Genomic DNA, 25700 nt, shown 5'->3' on the forward strand with positions numbered 1-25700 from the left:
TGATTTATTATGTTGGAAACAGTTTTTTTTTTTAATATATAACCTGTGAAACTGTTTTCAGAATTCTTTGATAAATAAAAAGAACAGCGTTTATTTAAAATAGAAATATTTTGTAACAATATACACTATACCGTTCAAAAGTTTGGGGTCAGTAGGCCTAAAAAATTTTCTTTCTTTTTTTGAAAGAACTTTATATTTTTATTCAGCAAATTTTATAAAAAAGTGATAGTTAAGATTTATACTGTTAGAAAAGATTTCGATTTTGAATAAATGCTGTTTTCAAAAAGTTTCCTGAGAAATGATTACAGGTTCCAAAAAAATGTTAACCAGCAACTGTTTCCAACATTGATAAATGAGCACCAAATCAGCATATTAGAATGATTTCTGAAGAATCATGTGACACTGAAGACTTCAGATTTGCATCACAGAAATAAATTATATTTCAAAGTAGGCTATATTAAAATATAAAACCATTATTTTAAATTGTGATAATATTTCACATATTACTGTTGTTTTTTTGTTTTTGTTTTTTTTTACCAAATAAATGCAGGCTTGTTGAGCATAAGAGACTTCTTTCAAAAACATTAAAAATAGTAATCAAATGTGTCCAAACTTCAATCGAAATATTCGATCGAGCACATCCGTCTCACCTGGGAATGCTTGTGAAATCAATGCATTGAGTGCGACTGATTTCACGAGCTTCAGTCTCCATCTAGTGGACATAAAATGATAGAAAATGTCTTGCAAGCATTGACAGAATGAAATGTAGGCTATTATGCACGCTGTAACACGAGTATTGAACGCGCATTCATTCATGCAGTTGAAGAATTGCAGTAGCCTGTAGGCTACATTACCCAACTCAACGTTCACAACGTTTCCCAAAGGAGAGAAAAAAAAAGCCAGGCAAAGTAATTGACTAGGCTATTTCATTTAACTCTGACAACTTTGACGATATCATTGCAACCGAAGAACTACGAATAATGAGAACACAAAATTGAAATGTGACGATGATGATTTATTTAAACAGGCATTTTAATACATCCACTTTCCAGGACTAGCAAATATATTACCATTTATTTATTTATTTATTTACATTAAAACTATCATATAAGAGCAATGACAGAAATATCTTATGTTACAAGCCTATTTAAAATGACAAGAGTTCTTTCCCCCCAGACAGTTCAACAGTGAGGATACACCATCCGCAGAGTTTCTGTGAAAGGAACAGTCTTGACCAGAGGGGTCCTTGGTGGCATAGGTACCAAACTTGGAGTCACACATGATGTTGGCCTGGGAAAGGCATAACTGTAGTCAGGTGTGAGATGATGAGGAGAGTTTTTGTGAGGACACGCCGTTGATTTAGCCATGATGCTGTCAATGCTGAACGAACACTTCTGGGTCTTGGGCTCGGGCCTTTGCTGGATTTCTGGAGCTTCGTGGAACTTAATATTGACAGTCTGATACTGGAAATATGGAGGGGGCACCATGATGCCATCCGGCACTGGCAAATATCCAATAGGATTAGCCTGGGCTGGCACCGGCCCAGAAACGCAGTAAGGTCGCCCATATGCTCGATAACTTAACGTTGGGTGGTGGTAGAGCACCAGGTTGTCTTTGGTGAACTCGGGTTGGTTCCTCTTGAATCTTTTTCTTCTGCGCAGAAAGCTGCCGTTGTCAAACATGTCCTCAGACGCAGGGTCCAGGGACCAGTAGTTCCCTTTCCCCGGGTTTCCAGGTTCTCGCGGGATCTTGATGAAGCAGTCGTTGAGTGATAAGTTGTGTCTGATGGAGTTCTGCCACGCTGGGAACTTCTCCTTGTAGTAGGGAAACTTGTTGCTGATGAAGTCGCAGATGCCGCTGAGGGTGAGCTTCTTCATCGGGCTCTGGAGGATGGCCATGGTTATGAGGGCGATGTAGGAATACGGAGGCTTGACGGAGGAGGTTTGCTTTGGAGCGGACGCGGTGGAGAAGCTGCTCTCGCTCTCTCCTGAAGACTCGGACCCTGAGTGATCGGGGTCCCTGCAGGGCATGATGAAATACTCTCGGTCGCTATCACTGTGGTCTCCTCCAACGATGTTTATTTCATCGTCTTCAAACGAGACGGGGGTACACGGCACTTCTTCGTAATCCTGGGTAAGGGTCATTGTTGGAGACCCCAAATGTGCTTGGACGCGACTCGTGGTTGGTGAAGGTTGTGGTCGGATTGCAGGACTCAAAGAAATGGGGGCTATTTATGAGAGGCCACACGCATTCTGCCTTTGGTCCGCCGAGGGTCAGACCAATAGGAGTGGAGTGTCACCGCAGGGATTCAGGACAGGCAGGCAGGTGTGGGGGGCTTTGACCTGTTTAAACAATTCGTATATGAGATGTGGATCCTAAACATCCCATTAGAGCATCTGTAGCCTACTGTTGGCTACTGCAAGAAAAGTGTATAGCCAATATTATTAATTAGCCTACTTTTATAGGATTTTTTTTATTTCAATACATTTTTATCCTTAATATTAAAATATTGATTCTTAAGTATTGAAATATGAAATCGATTAGGCCTATTAAATGCACTAACAAATAATCGATCTTTAAAACGCATATGCCAACACATATGGAAAGAAACACGCTTATATAGGCTATATATTTTTTTAAATGTCACGTGTAAAAAATAAACAATAAAAATAGAAAATAACAATTATTTTCAAACATACATGCAATATATATTTTAATATTAGTGTATTATTTTAATGTTTTTTAATGTATTTTAGTGTATTATTTTAATTATTTATTAGTGTAACTATTTTTGACGTTGTTTGGCCTGAAGGTTTTTAAGTTTTGAGCCTCATTTTATAGATTTCCTGTTACATGCACAAAATGCTTTTCTTAGTTATGCCACAATGACTTCGTTTTTAAACTTTAACAATGCTTAAAACAAAAACAAAAAATCCTTATTTTAATGCATTGTCTTAGGCTATAAGATCATTTAAGAACCAAATTGGCATTGCTCTTTACGCCATTTCAAACATCAAACAAAAGTAGCCTATCAACACGAATTGTAATTCAACTAATGAAATATGCTTATTACACAAATCGTGATTTCAACGTTTTTTATCAATTGCGTTTTAAATCCGCACCAAAAAAAAGAGCGTCACGTCATTGAATCTTTTACGTCAGCACACGTTATTCGATGTTTTCTATTCCTCTCCAATTCAGAAGCAAGTTTGCACAGTGGGAGCTGGGATGTGTGAGGGTGATTTTTCACACCACGCCTAACTACCGGTTTAAAAGACTGATTTTTCCCCGATACCCCCTGGGTTTCGTTTGGTTTGTCACCTCAAGATACCCGCAGGTGGTGTGACCATGAAAATGGCCATGGCCCGGCTCCCCGCATTGAAAGAAGAATGCCGGTAAACGAGCCTATCAACATCAGAATCAAAAAGGAAACGGCGCAGCTTTAGGCTACAGGCCAGGAGCGAGTTTTATTGGAGGGCATGAATGAGCGCAGCAATCCTCAAAGCAAACCTTCTTGTGCGCGGATATGTGTTAAAACTGTTCACAGTCATCTCAATTGCAAATGAAAGGGTTGGAGCCCACCGTCCACTTCCTCAGCTGTGGATGGCGTGGAAGTGGATGCATGTAAATGTATGAGTACTTGAAAGTTGTGTAAACGAACTATTTACAGCACTCATTGTCATTGATAAGAAATCCAAAGACATAGACTGATCGTATAGTGTTTGTACTGAACATTAAGGTTTCTAATAACACAAAGTGTGAAAAAAATTCAGCAAATAATTTATAGTATGATAAAATGTATTAAAATATTCTGGAAAATATTCAGTTTCTAGCACATTACTAAATTATTTTATAATAATATAATATATTAGAGCAGGATACATTAGTGAAGCAATAATCACATTTGCGGCACATTTTGTGAACACTAAAAAAGTTGCTTCCTTAAAATTTTAAGTACAATCACCTTGGATGTTTAAGTCATTTCAACTTAAATTACATTAAACTGACTTTTAAAAAATGAGTTGAATCTTGTATAAGCAATGTAAAAACACATGTTGTCTTAACTTATTGATCATATAATTTTTTACAGTGCATGTTTCCTCCAAAGCGGCTTACATTCAGTGTATACATTTATAAGCTCATTAAGCTTTCTTTTGCTTAGTTATCATAATGTGTGTTCCACACTCAACAAAAAATAACCTCTGCCAACCAATTTTCCTAATGTTTGTTAAATAGCCATTTTTCGCCTCATCACAGAAAGTGTTAAGTGGGTGCTTATAAAGATGGTTCTCACATTGAAAAAAAGACAAATTTAACACATTAGAAGAGCAAGCCATGTAACTCAAGACTACATTTATTTGACTGGTTACTGTTATTTTACACTTTACACTGTGAAAAAGCCTACGTAAAATGATTAATAATTGATCACCCAAATTAATTGTTTAAATAACGTCATACTCTTAAAGTAAAGACTGGGTTTTTCGCCAGTTCCGAAATATAACGCATCTGCACACATGTATTTGGAGAAAAATGATGTAAATGTGACATAAATTACAATGTGTTTAAGACATGTCAGTGAATTTGACTGGTTTGAAGTGTGGCATAGAGATGCTTAAAGGATTTTTAAGTCCATAAGTGTCAGATTTGAACACTTTGTTCAATTAAAACATTTTGGAGCATGATAAGCACCTATTGAGCTGCTGCTGCAGGATTTGCAAACTCCCTGTGGGTTGCAAACAGAAACAGCTGCATTTTTCAGTGATTCCACAGATGTCTTATGAGATAGAGGTTATTAGTGTTGTATGGTTTCTATACATGGCCTGGTAGATTGTCCACAATTTCAGTCAGACATCATCTACTCCACGCTGTCTTTATTTGACACGGCCGAAATGAACTCTTTCTTCAGAATCTCGCCATCAAGATTTCGACCTGAAGAAAAAAAAGAGAGTAAATGTTACATTTTTTATGAAACAATTTTGAAACGTAATAAACAATGAAAAATGTTCAACGGGTAGATTAAAGGGGTCATATAATGGTACATGCACTTTTACAAGTTGATTGTACTGAAATGTGTGTTGGCAGTGCCTGTACACAACCATCATAAAATGATAAAAATCCATCCAGTGTTTTTTTTTTATCTTCTTATATGTTTTCCCCCCTCTCAAATCAAGCCGTTCGATTTTGTGACGTCACAAAATCGGTGCCCCTCCCACGATTGTTGATTGACAGCAGCGTTTCAACACAGACCCGCCCTCGCTCGTGAGCGAGCTGTCAATCATAGTCCGCACGGACCGGCACAGTCATTGTTGATACGCTGGAGCACTGTCTATGAGCAGAATGGCGTCGAAGCGATTGTGGTGTTCTGTTCTTGGGTGCAATAATGAACACAGCAGTCATTTTGATGTTCCTAAATCCGAACCGCTGAAGACGCAGTGGCTGAGTTTGTTTTCGAAGGGAATATTCCCCACGATCAACGTCAATGCTTTCATGTTTGCGCGAATCATTTCACACACCAGACTGCTTTACAAACGAGGGTCAGTATAAAGCTGGTTTTGCTAAAAAGCTGCTCCTGAAAAAAGGATCGGTACCAACTATTTGTGTTCCTGCTGCACCTCCAGAATAACTGAAGTGAGTGTAACATTTTATTAACCTTTATATTAATATTTATATTAATCTTTGCAAATTGCTCGCTGCACGCTTCACGATGAATGCGGCTGTTTACACTCAGGGTACAATACGGCATGTTTTCTATGTACGACATTCTCAATATAATTCATAATCCCATGTTTATAATGAACGTTATGGTTATTGTGTTATTGTGTTAACAAACGGTGTACGCACAGAACAGGGGTGGAGTGAGCAAAGCTCATTATCTTTTAAAGACACATGCACTTAAACGGCGTGCTGAAAACAGAGCTGTTTTTGACCAGGTAAAATTTGTGTTTTCTTACAATACTAATGAGAATTTTTAATTAAAGTATATTACAAACTTTTAATTTAGACCCTAAAGAATCATATTAGCTTGTACAAAAATGCCATTATATGACCCCTTTAAGCATTTAGCATTTTACAAAGAGTTCTATATAGGCATTGCATCTTAATATCTGGAAGCACTTCTCACCTATGAAGACGAGTTGGTTGAGTCTCGGCTCGTGATCTGCCCAGAACTCTGGAGTCTCTTCCAGCTCATAAAGCTCATGGACCCCCTGCAACATCACCTTCTTCTGTTTTTGCTGGATGGAGAAGATCCCCTGCCACAACGAGAACAGATTTGATGAATATTATAGTGCTTGTACATGATATATTGTTGAAAGCAATGCTTATTTGGCATTTCGGTGGCTGACATAATGAAAGAATATACAGATGAGTGTATCCTTACCTTTAACCGGATAACTGTCATTGCCAATCCTGCTTTGTTCTTAAATATCTTCTCCCATAGGAGGTTCTACAGAAAAAGAAAAAAAAAAGTATTTCTCTAAAAAAACTTCAAGACATTTTATTATGGTGTAAATATTTAATACAATTTTGTTTTATTTATATGCTTCCATATGATGCATTTGTACCTGAATGAATATATTTAATAGGTCTTCTGACACACTGCCAGGTACTTCAAATGTTACAGTCAGCATACTCTGAAATAAAGCAAATACGTAACCCAAACATTAAACATTTGTCTCATCACAAACATTTTCAAACGAGTTATGTGTAATTACAAATGTACTGTACACTTTCATTCAAAAGTCTGGAGTGGACACCAGTAAAAACAAATATATTGTGAAATTATATTGTGAAATATTATTACAATTTAAACTTTTTCTATTTGAATGTATTTCGAATGCATTCGTGTGATCATCAAAGCTGAATTTTTAGCATCATTACTCCAGTCTTCAGTGTCACATGATCCTTCAGAAATCATTCTAATATGCTGATTTGCTGATTATTATCATCAATGTAAAGGATTTTCCCAGGATTTTTTGATGAATGGAAGGTTTAAAAGAACAGGATTTATTTGAAAATAGAAATCTTTTTGTAACATTATGAATGTCTTTACAGTCACTTTTTAACAATTTAATGCATCCTTGATGAATAAAAGTATTAATTTCTTTTTTTTAAGTTTGAACGGTAGAGTAAGATTGCTGCATTTGTTGTGTTATCAAGAGGATTTTATGCCACAAAAGGCAACAAAATCAGCAGCAGAAATGTATAAGGGATTTTAATAATTTCTGTTTTTAATAAAGCCTTTAAAATCTTAAACAGCATCAGTACAACACTTGAATGAATTTCCCCTTGCTTTTAAACACTTACACTGCTTTAGCGCCCATTCTGCTGTAGTTCTCTGGGGTGTTACATGGGCCCTTTACAGATACTTAAACCATTGTTTGTCTGTGCTAAAAGTTACACAAAGTTACACTTCCTTTTTTCCTTTGGAATAACAAGAGAAAACAGGGATCTCATTTACATGAAAAGAGCAGTGAAGTTTGGCTCTGAAGGGGGAGGGTGGGACCGACTGGGTGGATGCGGGAAAGTGACCCGTCCAATGAAAAGAGCTTGGTTCAAGGATAGAACCAAACATTTAACATTAAACAAAACCTCCTTGTAGAAAGAGAAGCTGGATTGTTTTTTTTTTCCTATATGCCAATTCAAAATGTCATAAAACAAGTCATCTTCACCTTGTCTAGATGTGGTTGGCTTGTTTTTACCAGCTGCAGCATTTCAGCTAACCTGCAGAACACAAGATTTCAAGACATTTAAATGAGAAACAAGTACATTGATTGATGTCAAATACCTTCAATAAACAACATTCTCTTACATACACAAATGCATCAGACAGATGTACAGTCTTAGCTAAAACCTTTCAAAGGGTTCGACTACACTGACGGGCCGGCCCCTAATCCTGCTGCTGGTGTGATGCGGAGGAGCTTTTGGGTTTAGTAACAGTAAGATTGAGCTTAATGCAGAAAGAAAGAAGAAGAAATCGCGAGAGGGAGCGGGAGAGCGGGCTCTGACCCCTTGGGGAGGGCAAACGTAGCTCTGTGGATTATTCGTCGGGCTGTGAGTACCACACAGCAGACCAGAGGGGGGTCATCCCAGACAAGCAGCCTGTGCTCAGGGGGGCAAACGGGCCACAGTCGGGGCTGAAAGGCAGTCTGTGTGGAAGTGCTTCTGTACCTTTACTGCAGACACCGGCTATAATCCTCTGCAGCTGGGCAGAGTCATTTACATTTAGTCTGTCTCACTGTAATTACTCTTAAACTGGGTGTTTCATTTTTTGTTTTTGTGTAAGTCATCAACATTAGCATGAGCTAATGGAGTGTTTGATCTTCGTCGGATGCACAAAGTCCTCTGGGAAAAAAATACCGGTGAACAGAATCGCCATTATGCTTTCAGTAAGAATTAAGTACTGTAATTGTTATTCTTCAAAAAACACTTACCTTGTGCCATCTTTGGTATCAAAAGAATGCAAATCTAATACTTGAGACAGATCAACCCTATGAGAAAGGAAAATACATTTAATTCGTTTTTATTTATAAATATTTTGTCTGTCTTTGATATCATTAATAGATAAGAAGATAAAGAGTGCCTTAAGCCTAAAAACTGCTGAATTATTTTATTTTTTGGGGGGCATTTTATGAAATTGATTGAACATACACTACTGTTCAAATTTAGGGTCAGTAAGATTTTATTTTAAATTTATTTTATTCAGCAAGGATACAATAAATTGATCAGAAATTACAGTAAACAGAAATTGTTACAAAAAATACTATTTTCAATCATTTTTTTTAATAAATAATTTTAATAATTAAGCAGCAAAACTGTTTACAACATTGATAATAAGAAATATTTCCTGAGCACCAAATCAGCATATTCGAATTAATTCTGAAGGATCGTGTGACGCTGAAGAGTAATGGTGCTGAAAATCACTGGAATAAATTAAATTTTAAATTATATTAAAATAGAAAACAGTTATTATAAATTGTAATAATATTTCAACATATTACTGGTTTTACTGTTATTTTCATCAAATAAATGCAGCCTTAGTGAGCATAAGAGACTTCTTTCAAAAACAAATTACTGTTTTTTTCTTTTTTTTACAGTAGTGTACATATAAACAGTGTACATACAGGTCTTAAAATCTAACAGATTTTTTGTTTTGACAGACATTTGTTGCATGCATGCAGAAAGTTTGAAACAGCTTAAAAACCAAGTAACAGTACAATACGTATACCATTTTTATCATGGATCCGAATAAAGTGCATGTTTTGTGTTGGTGGTTTCTGCATATCGCCTCACCTGGATTTTTGTGTCTCCAAAATCTTTACGAGCCCATTTATTGATCTATAATGAAGAAGACAGAGCACATGTACAAAAAAAAAAAAAAACTCAGTAAACAAGTACTAGTATCATTACAACTAGACTTTTTACATTTTCTGAAGCAAATGTAAGAAGAGCAGAGGTCAACATTACAATGCCAAGATGTTATATTATGTTTGGTTGTCAAGGTATTCTGAATGGTTTTTACTAATTTTCATATTCTGGTACATAGATATGAATAGGCTTCCTCCTTAAAAGCAAGTTTCTGATTTATTTTTTTGCCCATTTGATTGTTCACCATGCAAAAATCATAAGAAAATTGCTTAAAAAGTAATAGTACATTGCAACGTTTAATACTTTGAGTAAGGGGGTTCAAATCTTTAAGCAAAAGTGACATGCCTAAGCAAGCACCACTTGTAATTAATAAAAAATGTTGTGGTGTCTTCACCATAAAAACATTCATGACATATTAAAGACAGACACCAGAATCAACTGATTAACATACACCGGCAGTCAAAAGTTTGGACAAATTAAGAATTTTAAAATGTTTTTCTGAAGTAGTCTCTTATGCTCACCAAAAATGTATTTATTTGATCAAACAATATTTTTTAAAGTGTTATTAAAATGTAATTTATCTATTTTCTGTTTTAATATATTTAATATATAATATATATCATTTTATAAAATATAAAGTATTCCTGTGATGTCAAAGCTGAATTTTCAGCTTCATTACGCCAGTCTTCAATATCACATGATCATCCAGAAATCATTCTAATATGCTGATTTGATGCTCATTTTTATCAACACTGAAAACAGTTGTGCTGCTTAATATTTTTATGGAAACCGTGATACACAACCATTTACAAGTTTGGGGTAAGTAAGATCTTAAAAAAAAAAAAAAAATAGAAATTGATACTTTTTTTCAACAAAGATGCATTAAATTGATTCAAGTGACAGAAAATACATTTATTTAAAGATATTTTTATTTCAAATAATTGCTGTTTAAAAAAAAAACCTTTTTATTACATAACATGTGACACTGAAGTCTGGAGTAATGATGCTGAAAATTCAGCTTTAGGAATAAATTACATTTTTAAACATATTAAAATAGAAATTTTATTTTAAAATGTACTAAAATTTCAAAATAATTCATTTTTGAATGAACTGTATTATAACATAATTCATTACTGCATTTTTGATCAAATAGTTGCAGCCTTTGTGAGCATTAGAGATTTCTTTTTAATTATTCCAAACTTTTGACCAGTAGTGTAGAACTAGTACTATACCTTTGACTAAAAGTTCTTTATCTTTAAAAACACTGCATTATATCGGTGTGATGCCTGGATTGACATGTAGCATTTAAAATGACTGATTTTGGTTTTGTCATTTTTTATAAAAAAAAAATGTATATCGGCCATTTATTGGGAAAAATCATTATCAGCCAGAATTTTATAATCAGTACATCCCTAATAAGAGCATATAGGAATATAAAGGTCGACAGTTCTCACCTCACTGTATCTCTGAGCTGCAGCAGCTCAGTCCCATTCACTAGATCGGTCTTATTGATGATGGTCAGATCAGCAAGAGCTATCTGCCTAAAAAAAGAAAGCAGAATTCAGCACCATTCACAATCACCTGATAAATGCTGCCCATCTTTCCTAAATGTGCATGCGACAAAGGCAGACGACACCTCAGAGGGTCGCATATGGATTATTCGTCATAAAAAGCAAATTGCTTCTATGTGCATCTACAGTTGCTGTACGCAAGTATGTGTGATTACAGTCGTATAACACATCAATAGAACAATACAGTACGAGAACATCTCGTCCCATTCTCTCTCTTTTGTCACTCTCTTTATTGCTCGTGTTCAATGTCCCACTCTCCCTTTGTATCTAAATGTGTGTGTGTAAGTGTGCAAACAGTCTTTGTTGTGTTTCATCCATCCCCCTGCCTGTTGTTGAGTCGTGTGTGGGTGGCATGGTTCGTGCCATACTCAAAAGGCGCCACCATTTTGCGTGGTAGGAAAACATAAACAGAGAGCAGAAGCGTTTTTTACGGCCTCTGACACTTGTGAGCATTCCAACATGCCTCCGAACCCCAACAAAAACACCCCGACCGCAGCAGGTGAGGTGGAGGGAGCTGGGCTGGAATCGGATATGTTTTTGCACAAACATTAGCACCAGCTGTAATGTTTAATAGAGATAACAGTCACAAATAGTATTTTGAAAGACCACACAAGAGGTGCTCATAAAAATCTGGGCGTGATGTGGAAAAAAATGGCTTCTGGATTCTTATAGAACTGTATGATGCATAATGAGTTATTTATTGTAATGATGAAGACTTTAAACTTTTTTCAGCGAACACCATATTTATACTGTATATCCTCCTGAGACCCAGAAACAAAGTTTTTGTGAATTTAGCTTTTTTTAATTACATTGTTTGGATAATAAGAAATCTTTTTGAAAATAAATTAATACATATTTTATTAATATTTTATGCTATGTCCTCACCAGGACTGTGAAGAATGTGAAGACACTTTAGGCAAAAACAATGTTGTTTTTCCATTCACCAATACATTTTTTAGGTTTAAGGCTATTTTTTAACCAAACTTTGTATAAAGACAATTATCAACTATGTTATGAAAGATATAACAGAATGATTTGCTAGTTTATACACTATAAGTGTAAACGTAGACATATAAATACACTATACAATGTATATGTATATCTAATTAGCATATTAATGTGTTCTTGTGGCAACATGCAATGAAAAAAGTGTAATAATGGGCGTAATAACTTGGCAACTTTTTCAAAAGAATATCTCATATTTCATTATTTTCTTTCCCTATTCATTTGTTGTGTCTTCGCAGAATGCCTGATAAACATGATCTAAGTCCTCTACAGTGTATGAAATCAATGCCCTGTTTCGTAACAGAAAGTCATATTTTAATTTGAAACCACATGATGTTTTCCCGAGATGTTCATTTACAACAAACAATCTGAAAATTAGTCAGATTTAAAAGATAATTACAAAATTATATCATATTTGCACAAGAGTGCTAGATTCGGACATTCAGTCAATGTCAGTCATTTTTAAAGACCAAGGAGGAGGAGTGGTCATGGTCAAACCTCCAAACGTTTGGTATCTCCGCAAAGAACCAGTGACATGTTAAAACTGTGACATGTATGGTCTCAGAGAAATTCACTAAAATATAACATCTTCTAGAGAGGACAAAAGTCTCTGGCTGGGTCTCAGGAGGATATTAATGAATCAAATAAGGTTTTACCTGGCAGCTTCATTGATAAGACCCTCTGGCTTTTCTTCTGTTAGATGCTAGAAGACAAATAGAAAATGACAGAATGATTACATAACACATACAAAACAACTGTTACAACAACAAACCTTCATAATCATAGTTTTTTTGTCGTATAAATTCATTTTTTATTTTGATTATATTTCAGTGATTAGCACCTTATTGGTTCTCAGCTGAATATAATTGTTCTAAAATGTCATGTTTATCAAATTTTACAATGTATATCCCTTTTTCATAGTGCACATTATAATGTTGTGATGTCTAAATTCACTTGTAAATTTTAGTTTTTTATTTCTAATTTATTTAGACAAAATAGTATGCAATTTTAATATCACAAATGTATCTTCAAATAAAGCTTGATGTATTTTTATGGACTGATTAAGACCTCTTTAACCAAGGTAAAATTGCACTGAGTGGCTTATTGCTTTTAGAAGGTAAATTATATGCCAATGTGCAATAAACAGTTAATCTTCTAGATAATATGAATCAAAACAAATAATTCTTAATAGTTAAAAAAAAAGTTCAGTAGTGTAATCTGTTTATAGTTGTCAAGCAACACAAGTTGATGCATATAATATTCAAGTGATGATATGCAGTCATAGGTGTGTGTAATATTGGCTTTTTTATAGCAGCTTGAATGCAACTTGTGCAATCAGAATTCAGAGTTGGAATTATATAATTTACAATATCTAATAGACATTTAATGTCTCATAAGGTCCCGTAGGCTTAACACTTCTGTTCTGTACAGCTTCCTATCTGACAATATGTCTTTAACATCCGAGCAGATGAGCAAACTGACAAGTTTGCGATTACAAGATGCAAACTCACTAAAAGAAATCCAATTTCCAGGATATTATAACTTCTGAACAGTTTGCTTATTGAAAACAATCCTATTTATGTCATTCTACGTGCTGCCGGTCGTCTCTGCTGACTGGAAGGAGGGATGTCTCAATGTCTGTGTTCAATATGTAATAACATTGAGCTCTGGGAGCGAGACAAGCCTCATCATCTGTCTGCACGATTTTCAAACCGACTGGCAGAGATCAATGAAAACAAGGGCACCTGATGGGCATGTCTCTGCAAGTCAAACCCTGAGAGAAGACACCTCACCTGAGCCCCCCAAACCCTAAAGTATCTCTTATATGGATGAATATATCAAGTGACAATGAAAGAGCAGGACAAAGGGTGACAGGCCCATTAGAGTGATTTGCCCTGATATCCATTATTTCTTCGGTTTCTATCAAGCCCTCCCCTGTCTTCACCTCAACAGGCGCTCACAGAACCCCAGAGGGCCGCAGTCTCGAGAGGTGCCACCTCTGCAATAAAAAGACTGACTTGTCAAGACTGACACCACTAAATGACAGCCTATTACCCAGGTGTCAGTACCACTGTCCTGCTCCCGGCCTGAAGTGTGAAGAGGAACGGCAAGGGGGGAGATTTTTCAGTGGGATACGATACTTAAAGATTACATTGAAAATAAATGTTTTTTTTCAGTAAACATAATGTCTTCCAGTAACAAACTATTTGAAGCAAAGAGATAAACTCTGTATAAATGTATTACACAAAGGCCAGCTTTGAATTTATATATATATACACTGTGTACGTGTGTGTGTGTATGTGTGCAAAAAAAAAAGATAAACAAATGCAAAGTTGAGCTCATAAACAGCATGTAAAGTATCAAACTTTTTAATATTTAATATATCAAACCTTTTAAAGTGACTTCTTAACTGGATCATTTAATGTCTCTTGTATCAAACACCTTTTTTTCCAACCATTGTAGTGCTGATTCTTAAAATGTTTACTTTTGTGTTTATTAAAATATAAAATAAAATTAAAAGGTTTTTATCTTTCTTAAAATGTATCCATTTTTTATTTACCAATTTTTTTGTTTACACTGATTTTACTTGATGCATTTTTTTAAATGTAAGTTTTAGTGTTTTCTAATTTATTTAGTTATTTATTATTATATCAGAAATGTATTGGTTATCGCCCATAACCAAACAAAACAAACAAACACATAATATTAATTTTGCCTAGAACTGTAATAATGGTACATCCCTATATAATACATAAAACATAAAAGGCTTGTTATGTCTTCAATTAAAACAAAGATTGATGACTGAGTAAGACCTCTTTAACCAAAGTAAAATTGTATTGAATGGCTTATTGCTTTTTCTAGAATGTAAAATATATGTTATGCCAATTTGCCAATGTGCAATAAATAGTTAACTTTATAGATAATATTAATCGGAACAAATAATTCTAAAAGGGTTATTTCACCCAAAAACTCTGTCATTAATTACTCTCCATCATGTCATTCCAAACCCATAAGACTTTCATTCCTCTTCGGAACACAAATGAAGATATTTTGGATGAAATCTGAGAGCTTTCTGTCCCTTCATTGACAGCAACACAACTACCACTTTGACGTTTTAAAGTTCATAAAGAGAACTAAAAACTAATCCATATGAAGTTCATAAAAAACTAATCCATATGAATTGAATGGTTTAAATGGTCTAAATTTTCTGAAGAGACTCAATCGCTTTATATGATGAACAAATCAAATTTAGGCTTTAGGCTAAAATTTATTCACATATAAACATTGATCGGCGAACATAAAAAACGCTCAACCAAATCTGCTTGATATATGAGAACAAACCTCATTTGTTCTTGCCGAAGCTCAATAGTGCTGCATAACATGAGAATGAACCTCATTGGTTCTTGCAGAAGTTCAAATGTGCTGCGTAACACGAGAAAGCTCAAACGTGCTGCGTAACACAAGAATGAACCTCATTGGTTCTTGCAGAAGCTCAAACGTGCTGCGTAACACAAGAATGAACCTCATTGGTTCTTGCAGAAGCTCAAACGTGCTGCGTAACATGAGAATGAACCTCATTGGTTCTTGCAGAAGCTCAAACGTGCTGCGTAACATGAGAATGAACCTCATTGGTTCTTGCAGAAGCTCAAACGTGCGGCGTAACACGAGAATGAACCTCATTGGCTCTTGCAGAAGCTCAAACGTGCTGCGTAACATGAGAATGAACCTCATTGGTTCTTGCAGAAGCTCAAATGTGCTGCGTAACATGAGAATGAACCTCATTGGCTCTTGCAGAAGCTCAAACGTGCTGCGTAACATGAGAATGAACCTCATTGGTTCTTGCAGAAGCTCAAATGTGCTGCGTAACATGAGAATGAACCTCATTGGTTCTTGCAGAAGCTCAAATGTGCTGCGTAACATGAGAATGAACCTCATTGGCTCTTGCAGAAGCTCAAATGTGCTGCGTAACATGAGAATGAACGTCATTGGTTCTTGCAGAAGCTCAAATGTGCTGCGTAACATGAGAATGAACCTCATTGGTTCTTGCAGAAGCTCAAACGTGCTGCGTAACATGAGAATGAACCTCATTGGCTCTTGCAGAAGCTCAAATGTGCTGCGTAACATGAGAATGAACCTCATTGGTTCTTGCAGAAGCTCAAACGTGCTGCGTAACACGAGAATGAACCTCATTGGTTCTTGCAGAAGCTCAAATGTGCTGCGTAACATGAGAATGAACCTCATTGGCTCTTGCAGAAGCTCAAATGTGCTGCGTAACACGAGAATGAACGTCATTGGTTCTTGCAGAAGCTCAAATGTGCTGCGTAACATGAGAATGAACCTCATTGGTTCTTGCAGAAGCTCAAATGTGCTGCGTAACATGAGAATGAACCTCATTGGTTCTTGCTGAAGCTCAAACATGCTGCGTAACATGAGAATGAACCTCATTGGTTCTTGCTGAAGCTCAAACATGCTGCGTAACATGAGAATAAACCTCATTGGTTCTTGCAGAAGCTCAAATGTGCTGCGTAACACGAGAATGAACCTCATTGGTTCTTGCAGAAGCTCAAATGTGCTGCGTAACATGAGAATGAACCTCATTGGCTCTTGCAGAAGCTCAAATGTGCTGCGTAACACGAGAATGAACGTCATTGGTTCTTGCAGAAGCTCAAATGTGCTGCGTAACACGAGAATGAACGTCATTGGTTCTTGCAGAAGCTCAAACATGCTGCGTAACACGAGAATGAACCTCATTGGTTCTTGCAGAAGCTCAAATGTGCTGCGTAACATGAGAATGAACCTCATTGGTTCTTGCTGAAGCTCAAACATGCTGCGTAACATGAGAATAAACCTCATTGGTTCTCGCACATCAAGCAAGCCTGATTGAGGTTCCGTTTACCACAAATGATGTTTGCATTGATGAATGTTTATATGTGAATAAAACCGTAAATTCAATCTGATCATCATCTGTTCATTCGTGTCTCTTCAGAAAATATGGACTAAACCGCTCCCTTCATATGCATTAGTTTTATGATCTCTTTATGAACTTTTTGAAGCATCAAAGTGGAAGTTGCGTAGACTGTCAATAGAGGGACACAAATTGCTCAGATTTCATTAAAGCTGCAGTCCGTAACTTTTGGCGCTCTAGCGGTTAATAAACAGAACTTCATGCGTCTTACAGAAGAACATTGTAGTCGGAGCTACTTCTCTCTGTTTCTGTCTATGTCGAGTCACGCAGGTACTGGGCTACTCCGCAGTGGTATGACCCGAACCAGTAGCCTAGAAATCTAGACGCACCCTAGCAGCAACAAAATTTATTTTGCAGCCAGGGTAGTCTAGCAACTCTCCGTTGACTTTCAAGCTGGAAAAACCAAACTCTAGTCAGGCCAATCAAATCGTGTATAGAGTCGGTGGGCGGGCTTAACATAATGACAGAGTTGTGACGGTTACGTGTGAATTCCCTGCTGCTTGAAAACAAAGAATGGCTGCTGCCTGCGAACAGCTGTCTTTCGAATCGGCTTTGGCCGCGACTCTGGATGACTTGCAGTTAAGATTTTCTTTGAGAAAAGAACAAAGAACAGCACTTAAGTCATTCTTAAAAAAGATGTGTTCGTAGTTTTGCCGACCAGATACGGCAAAAGTTTAATCTACTAGCTCCGCTGGTGGGAAAACGCTCTGGTTGGTTGTAGCGCTATCCTATTGTTGGGTGAACAAACACTTTAATAGGTAAAATAGTTCACTAGTGTTGGCTGTTTATGGTTGCCAACAACACAAGTTGCATAGAATTCAAGTGTGCATCAATTCAATCTGTGTATTGCTAAGAGTAATAGAAGCGTGTGTGGATCAGCAACTTACCTGCATTGCATATTTAGCATCTATAACCGTTACAATGCCTATGTGGGAGATGAGGAAACTGCATTATATTGACAGGCACATCATTAATGACTTCATCTGAGGCAACATTTATTAGTTCGTTTTTTACCATCCAGGTAGACATCACTCCCTAATTCTGCATCAACCCAGAACATGGAAGCAACTGCTCCTGGTTTGGAAAACATAAATAAATAAATGAACATTTATATAAATTTTTTTATATATAATCTAAAAAATTTGTTATAATTATTTTACTATTCACTGTAAATATACAATGGGAAATCACATAATTCTACTTAATTTTTTTAAATAAAATTATGCAAAATATAGTTTCATGGCACTCACCTTTGAAAGGTGTGGCAAAAAATGAATTGGGTTATATACTATGCTTTATATTAGCATAGGTTTTGCAGTGTTCATCAAGTTATTGAACACATTTTGCCTTAAAGCTCACAACTCATACGGGTTTAGGGTGCAGGTATGTGCTTTAAAATGCATAACTAAATTTTATGGATGGCTTCAAAAATTTTAACTACAAGGTAAATTTTGTTTGTTTCCATGTTTTCCAACTTTTCCTGTAAAAGTTATTTCACAGTTTCATGTTACAATTTGAGGCCATCTTGTTCACATAATGGAGTTTTGTCAAACTGTCAAGGTAGAATAAGAAAGCTCTATAAATATTTGATAGAAGTATAATGAAGGCGATGTTCTTGAAAGACACCAGGAACATCAACCATTCAGCCCACAAGCATCTTCTGACGAAGGGGAGGGGCTTATCCCCCTGAGGCCCCCAGGAGTGACAGGCCTGTCTCAGCCAATGACAGTGCAGAGCAGTGAAGAGGGGCTTGTGTCTGAGCTCTGAGGGTCCTGCACGCCACTGGCCCTTGACATCTATCACTCATGCACACAGTCTGGCTACAGAGATGCTGACCCTTCCGGCCTTTCCATTGATCTCAGTTTCACTCTCAATTAGGTTATAGTGCTTTTTGCTATGTATGAGAAAAATCCCTATACACAAAGATGTCTAAATTGTCTTGCAAAGTAAAAGTTACATTTAAAAGCTAAATGCTAGTGAGGACTAAGACATGGTAGATTGCGTCTAGTGAGGAACTCCTTACAATTAAATTAAATTAAATCAAATCTAAGCTGTAAAATATTGCATAATCGAAACATCTGTGTAAACAAACATGGATGTAACATATATAACTCTCCCATACAAAAGATGACAGATAACAACATTTGAGCAAGCTGGCCAATGGATGCATTAGCTATCATAACAAGGAGATTTGTTATGTTACAAATAAGTGTCTGCTGGTGCACATAAAATACCTGGATCTGCCAATCCGGTGGTCTCTAGAAGGATGTAGTCAAACTTTCCTTTCTTCTCCATTAGATTTTCAATAGCTTTTAAACCATTGTCTCTGTAAAAGAAAGGGTTGATAATGTATTATCTGACATAATTTAATATGTGCAATTGTACACTATGGTTCAAAAGTTTGTAAATAGTAAATTTGTTTTTAAAATTAAAAACTGCTTTCTATTTTAATATATTGTAAAATGCTTCAGTGTCACATGATCCTTCAGAAATCCTTCTATATGTCGATTTGATGGTCAAATAAGTTTTCCAGGATTGACTGATAAATAGAAAGTTTGAAAAGAAAAAAAGCATTTATTTGAAATAGAAATCTTTTGTAACATTATAATTGTCTTTACTGTCACTTATCAATTTAACGTATCCTTGCTGAATAAAGTCTTCATATATTTATTAAAAAAAACTCTTATTGACCCCAAACTTCTGAACATTAGTGTACGTGTTCATTATTTTCCATTACACAGCAGTAGTTATATAATGTTTTCAAATGATTGGTAATTAAAACCAGTTTTATGTTTGAATTATGGGTACGATTTTTATCTTGCAGGTCAAATTGACCCTAATTGGATTAAATAGAGTTCCTGGAGAAAAATCACATTGTGAAAAGAAAAAGAAAAAAAATAGGTAAAAAGAGTAAACATTTAATATTATTAATACTTCTCACACACTACAACAAAAAATAAGCAACCATTTGTTTAAAAAATATGAATATTACAAACAGTATTGAAATTTTATTATTTAAAATTTTATTTTAAATGTTTTTGTTTCATTTTTGTGTGCTTTCCTGAAGCTCAAACAGTAGAGAACGTTTAGAGAGCGTTCGATTCCCAGCGATATTAACATTTTTGAACTGATAAAAATGTACGCCGTCAACGCAGTGTACATTTCTTTGGGTAATGTAAATTTAAATAACCTCAGAGGGTAGTTGAGAAACTGACAAAAAAAAAACTTTTTTAATTTTTTTTATATATATATTGGGTCTGTGTAGCTGCGGTTAACCACGAAATTGCAGGTCAAGTTGACCTGCGAACATCAAAATCATCAAAAATGTTGTACCCTCATTTCACAACACCAAAATTGTCAAAACTTTGCAGGCATGTTCATGACCCTAAATGAGAAATTGTCACAAAAGAAAAAAATCCTAGGTTAACCAGTATTTCTTTTTAAACTCAATTTTGAACGAATCAAACAAACAAACTGAAGAGTTTCAACAAGGACAACAGTTCGTTAGTCACTGGAATGTAAAAGGCAAGCAGAAATAGTGGGTTTCCAGTTAATCCATCTTAAAATCCAACAATAGTTGTGTGGCCCAGATGGAACTATATTTATCCTTCACACAACTGCAAGAAACACACACACACACACACACACACACACTACATTCACTCATATACTTTATAGACAATTCGTCCCAGTATTTGAAAGGGCGTACTTTACAGAGCAGCACAGGCAGCCATTCCTAAGCTCCAACCACTCCTCGTAGAGCTCTCCTGCTTGACTCACAGCTAGAGACTTCTCCAGAGCACTGCCTGCAGGACAACACAGCACAGAGTCAAGCTTATGTGCAAAGCAGACCCACATTACAATAATCTGTGCACTTTTGATGCATGTTCATGAATATTACCATCATGAAATATGTATTGTATGTGTATGTAATATATTATATGTAATGTAATAGTATTTCTTTCCTACTATGGAAGTCAATTGCTACTGTCAACTGTTTGGTTACCAACATTCTTTAAATGATCTTCTTTCGTGCTCAACAGAGGAAAGAAACCCATAAAGGTTTGGAACAACATGACGGTGAGTAAATTATGACAAAATGTTCATTTTTGGGTTAAGGTCCTACTATAATGCACTGTTTGAGGAAATAGGGAATGAATCTGTTGCCCTCTTCTGGTCATGACAGTGAAAAATCCAGAGGGACTATCAGGGCAGATTAAAAAATCTAGGCATAAGAACAACGCTAGAGGTCTTTTGATCGCTTATTTCTTTGCTCATTTTATAACTTACCTTCACCAAATTCATTAAGTATGACAGCTATTCGTTTATTATGTTGTTCTGTTAATATGTAGTTCAAAAGTGTCGTCTTTCCTGCACCTGTATATGGAAAAGAGAGAAATAAAGTTAAACCACTTGGAGTAAAATTGTAGTTTCTTCTGCTTAATATTATTGTGCATTTTTACTTTAATACTATAGAAGAATCTTTTATTCGTATGCTTTATCAATGCACTTTGGAGTGATAGACATGGTTACTGCTTAAAAGCTGACCCAAGTATCCAGTGATGATGGTAACAGGTATCTGAGCTGTGGGTCCAGTGGGCTTCTCCTTGATGGGAACTAACTCCGGACATTCATCCTCTTCTTCCATTACTGAGATCTTTTAAAATAATGACAATCTAGAAACACAAATTGGAGTTCAGATTAAATGAGGGTTTTATATTATATAAACGCATATGACAGGACATTCATTCTTCAGTGATAATATTACTCAGGGTGGGCCGAATATAAATCGGACATATATTATATTTCACCATGTTTGACAGATCAGAACGTTGATTTTAGAGACACATGTGCTGTCATTTTCGCTGTCAATACAGAACGGTTTGGCACTACTCTGCAAGCGCCATGTATTCATTTCGAAGCTTATACACACAAATTAAAGACAACTTACAATTTACGAAATACGAGCTCTTAGATGAAGTATTCCTTTAAACCTTGACTTGCAGAGTGATATCTGTCGTCGTCCAGTTTGTAATAAAAAACGCAATATTTCACTAAGAGGCACTATGCTGGTGTGTCTGTAATCACGGTCCGACCTGCGCATTGACTTGCAGTGAGAGTTCCTGTTTAAAAACGTATCGATTTTTTTTTTTTTTTTTTTTTTTTAGCATTGTTCAGCATTATAGGTTGAGCATAACAAGTGACAAAATAGAAGGGTCGCAAAAACAAACAAACGAACAAATAAATAAATCAAAATGGGCATTTAAAATTAATTTATACAGTACGTAGGCTTACCTTAAAGAGAAATCAACTTGAGGGCTTTCTGTATTTAACTTCATATACAAACAATTCAATAAAATAATCCATAAAGTTAATTATGGTGACATTTAACAACAAATGTGTGCATTGGTTTATAATGCCTAAAGATCAGACCAGCTGATAGCCATGATGCACCTAACTCTTCACTCAAAATAGTTACAGCTTTTTTCTTGAATTTTATGGAAATAAGTTGATCAATATGTAATTGTCCCAGACGAGGTAGTCAACAGCTTACTGTGTATATATATATATATATATATATATATATATATATATATATATATATATATATATATATATATATACATTTTTAGTAACAGGGTTGCAAAAATTGTCTATTTTTGCTTGGCAGTTAAAGGATTGGTTCACTTCAGAATTAAAAATTCCTGATAATTTACTCACCCCAACAACAACAACCAAGATGTTGATGTCTTTCTTTCTTCAGTCTTCAGAAATTAAGGGTTTTGAGGAAAACATTCCAGGATTTTCTCCATCTAGTGGACTTCAATGGGGTCAAACGGTTTGAAGTTTCAATGCAGCTTCAAAGGGCTCTACATGATCCCAGCTGAGGAATAGGCTAAGGGTCTTATCTAACGAAACAATCGATCATTTTTTAACCAGAAATGCTCGTCTTGCACTAGTTCTGCGATGCACTGTGGCGCAGAATGTTTTCCTCTAAAACCTTAATTTCTTTTCAACTGAAGAAAGAAAGACATGAACATCTTGGATGACGAGGGGTGTATAGGCCTAAATAATCAGAAAACTACAACGTAGGCTAATCCTTTAACTGAAATATAATAAGTTAAAGTTGAAGTAGCCCACTAAAATAACTAAAACTACAATTTTAATAAAATTAAAAACAGAAAAATAGAAATGACAAATACATATGTTACAAACTTTTTATTTTTAAACTTAAATCAAAATGGAAACATAAAATAAAAAATTAAAGCCAATTCAAAATAATAACTGCATTTAAAGGCTCAGTATGTTTCACTGCTGGCTCATTCAAAACAACAACAAAGACTGCAGTGAATGGAGTGTGGAATCATGGGAGTTGTCGTTTTCACTTCAACACCCTATCACGAATGTGCAAAACAAACAGCTGTGGAATGCTACACTACCAGAGATCGTCGGCTTTGATTGAAACGTCAGATTTTTTCAGAAAGCACACTGTGTTTCCATCGTTTCTACCTAAAGCTGATTGTGGGGACATGACTCCACTGACAGGCGACGCAACGACACGGGCCATGTCATTGGTTAAAATTGCAAATTTCTCTGGATTTAAAGATTGTTGAAAACATTTGGAATAATGTAAGTACACAAGTCAACAAAATATGTAACATTGTTTTAGTGTTTGTGTGTGTGGATATTTTAATGCAGCGTTTCCCAATTGTGCCGCGGCACACTGGAGGGCCGTCTGACGAGAGCAGGGGTGTTGTGTAAAAACTCCATCAAACATTTTAAAATGGTTTCTACCGAAAGCTGATTGTGGGGACATGACTCCACTGACAGGCGACGCAATGACACGGGCCATGTCATTGGTTAAAATTGCAAATTTCTCTGGATTTAAACATTGTTGAAAACATTTGGAATAATGTAAGTAGGCCTACACAAGTCAACAAAATATGTAACATTGTTTTTGTGTGTGTGTGTGTGTGTGTGTGTGTGTGTGTGTGTGTGGATATTTTAATGCAGCGTTTCCCAATTGTGCCGTGGCACACTGGAATGCCGTCTGACGAGAGCAGGGGTGTTGTGTAAAAACTCCATCAAACATTTCATCAAACAACTCCATCAAACATTTTAGCAAACATTGCTAAAATGTGTTTAAAAAGAAGAAGTACAATTAGGCCTATGTACCATCAATCTCGGATGTCTCTAACAACAAATAACGCACACAATTTTATAATAAAAATGCAAATCGTAGCCTAAGTTTTTGGCATTGAATTGCAGGGGTTGCGCATGATTTCATTCCCAGTGCCTTACAGTCAAATACACACGAAAATATTGTCACAACGTCCGTCTTATTCACATAGGCTCCGTGCTGTCAACAGTAAGGCATGCGATTAATGTTTTTCAGTTTAATATGATCACGTTCCTCTTCATGCAAATGCTTTTAAACCATTCAATCACACATGACAGAAGAGAACGCGCTGTCTGTGAATGTCCTGCTGACACACACTACACACAGAACGACACACGCCAGAATACAGACTCTTCTCTTTCGCGCTTGAACCGTTTTGTTGAGCAGTCTTAAATGAGTTAAATAAAGTTAAATAAAGAGTTGTGAGAAAAAGGGCACAGGTAAATATAACATTTATTATGTGAAGAATGTTTTAAGTTCACTTAAATAATTTTTCTGGAGCCTAATAAATGTTAAAATTGATAGCTTTCAATTATAGCCTACTGTAATGTTGAATGGCGATAGGCCTAATTAATGTTTAAAATAATATAAAACCAATATAAAAACACAAATACACTGAGTGAGCAAACATTTAGGTGAGATTTGCAATGGCAATTGATGTTTATATATGAATAAGTCATCATATAAAGTGATATCTTCAGAAGAAATGACTGATTCCTAGACTTTCAATGGATAGACAAATTTCTTTTGATAATATTAAAAATATCTAAATGACAGTCGGTTCTTCCCTGTGGTATTGAAAATCGGTACATTTCAAGGTATCGTATCAAAGTGGTTTCGTAACAGCACTAGTGTAGGGTGCCACAATTTTTTTTTTTACATTTAAAAGGGTGCCGTGGCAGAAAAAAGGTCGGAAACCACTATTTTAATGCATCTTACATCTTGTACCTTTAACAAAAGTAGCCTATTTGTTTAACAAGAAATGTTTTGTTGCAGCGCAATTCACGGTCGACAGGGGTCGCAGCTGTGCAAGTTCACATCTCTCTGACCAATCAACTTGACCATGTGTCAAGGGTCGCTCTGCGGACTTGCACTTAGGCTATTCGTCGGAAACCACAATAACATGTTATCTTAACAATGATATTTACTTAAACATATTTTTTACTATATGAATTGTCTGTTACAAAGAAAGGATATCAATGGGTCATTAATATATTCACGTAAACCGACACGTGTTTATAATGTCCTGCTATGTCGTCACCTATTTAAACCCATTTGTTTATCAAGCAAACCAACCCTTAATCTTCATAACATCGTTTAGTAGTCCCCCCCCCCTCTCCCCCCACACTCCCTCTCCCTCTCCCTCTCTCCCTCTCCCTCTCTCTCTCCCTCTCTCTCTCGTGTAAATCCACTCTGTTTGGGTTGAAGTTAAAATGCGGAAGTTTCCGCCCAGTAAAGCCGCTGATACCACGAAGATGAGGCTTGCGATGCCATCAGCGATCACCCCCGCTCCGTCCTGCTCTCCGCGGCTCTGCGTTGACTGATACCAGACTCGCATGTCTTCTCTGCCAGCGTCAGAGCGGAGAGCATTCGCTCTCAAAATCAACAGGTA

General features: G+C 36.0%; 3 protein-coding genes across 4 annotated transcripts in view; 1 reads left to right on the forward strand and 2 right to left on the reverse strand.

Moving 5' to 3' along the window:
- Nucleotides 1–1054: 1054 nt before the first annotated feature.
- foxd5 (forkhead box D5) lies at nt 1055–2326 on the reverse strand. The gene has a single exon (XM_084390036.1). The coding sequence runs from the start codon at nt 2142–2144 to the stop codon at nt 1182–1184; it is 963 nt and encodes a 320-aa protein (XP_084246162.1). The 5' UTR covers nt 2145–2326; the 3' UTR covers nt 1055–1181.
- Nucleotides 2327–4338: 2012 nt separating this feature from the next.
- Nucleotides 4339–22013, reverse strand: cbwd (COBW domain containing). Of its 2 annotated transcripts, XM_084390038.1 has the most exons (17): nt 21860–22013; nt 21457–21584; nt 21199–21285; nt 20618–20714; nt 19143–19234; nt 17923–17982; nt 17796–17833; nt 12599–12645; nt 10821–10907; nt 9292–9336; nt 8433–8489; nt 7671–7722; nt 6564–6632; nt 6380–6445; nt 6122–6251; nt 4816–4929; nt 4339–4723 (listed from the first exon to the last, which is right to left on the reverse strand). In XM_084390038.1, the coding sequence occupies exons 2-16, from the start codon at nt 21554–21556 to the stop codon at nt 4856–4858; spliced, it is 1101 nt and encodes a 366-aa protein (XP_084246164.1). In that variant the 5' UTR covers nt 21557–21584; nt 21860–22013; the 3' UTR covers nt 4339–4723; nt 4816–4855. The 2 variants fall into 2 exon arrangements, with proteins under 2 accessions (XP_084246164.1, XP_084246163.1); XM_084390037.1 differs by having other exon boundaries at nt 4339–4929.
- Nucleotides 22014–25497: 3484 nt separating this feature from the next.
- The window catches only part of dock8 (dedicator of cytokinesis 8), a 52513-nt gene continuing 52310 nt past the window's right edge, over nt 25498–25700 (forward strand). Inside the window, exon 1 of the mRNA XM_084390166.1 lies at nt 25498–25697. Coding sequence (XP_084246292.1) covers nt 25645–25697 — 53 coding nt within the window. The 5' untranslated portion in view covers nt 25498–25644. The remainder of the gene's footprint in view (nt 25698–25700) is intronic.

Source organism: Rutilus rutilus (genome assembly GCF_951802725.1).
Source record: "Rutilus rutilus genome assembly, chromosome: 19".
In the NCBI taxonomy this organism is placed as follows: Eukaryota; Metazoa; Chordata; class Actinopteri; order Cypriniformes; family Leuciscidae; genus Rutilus; species Rutilus rutilus.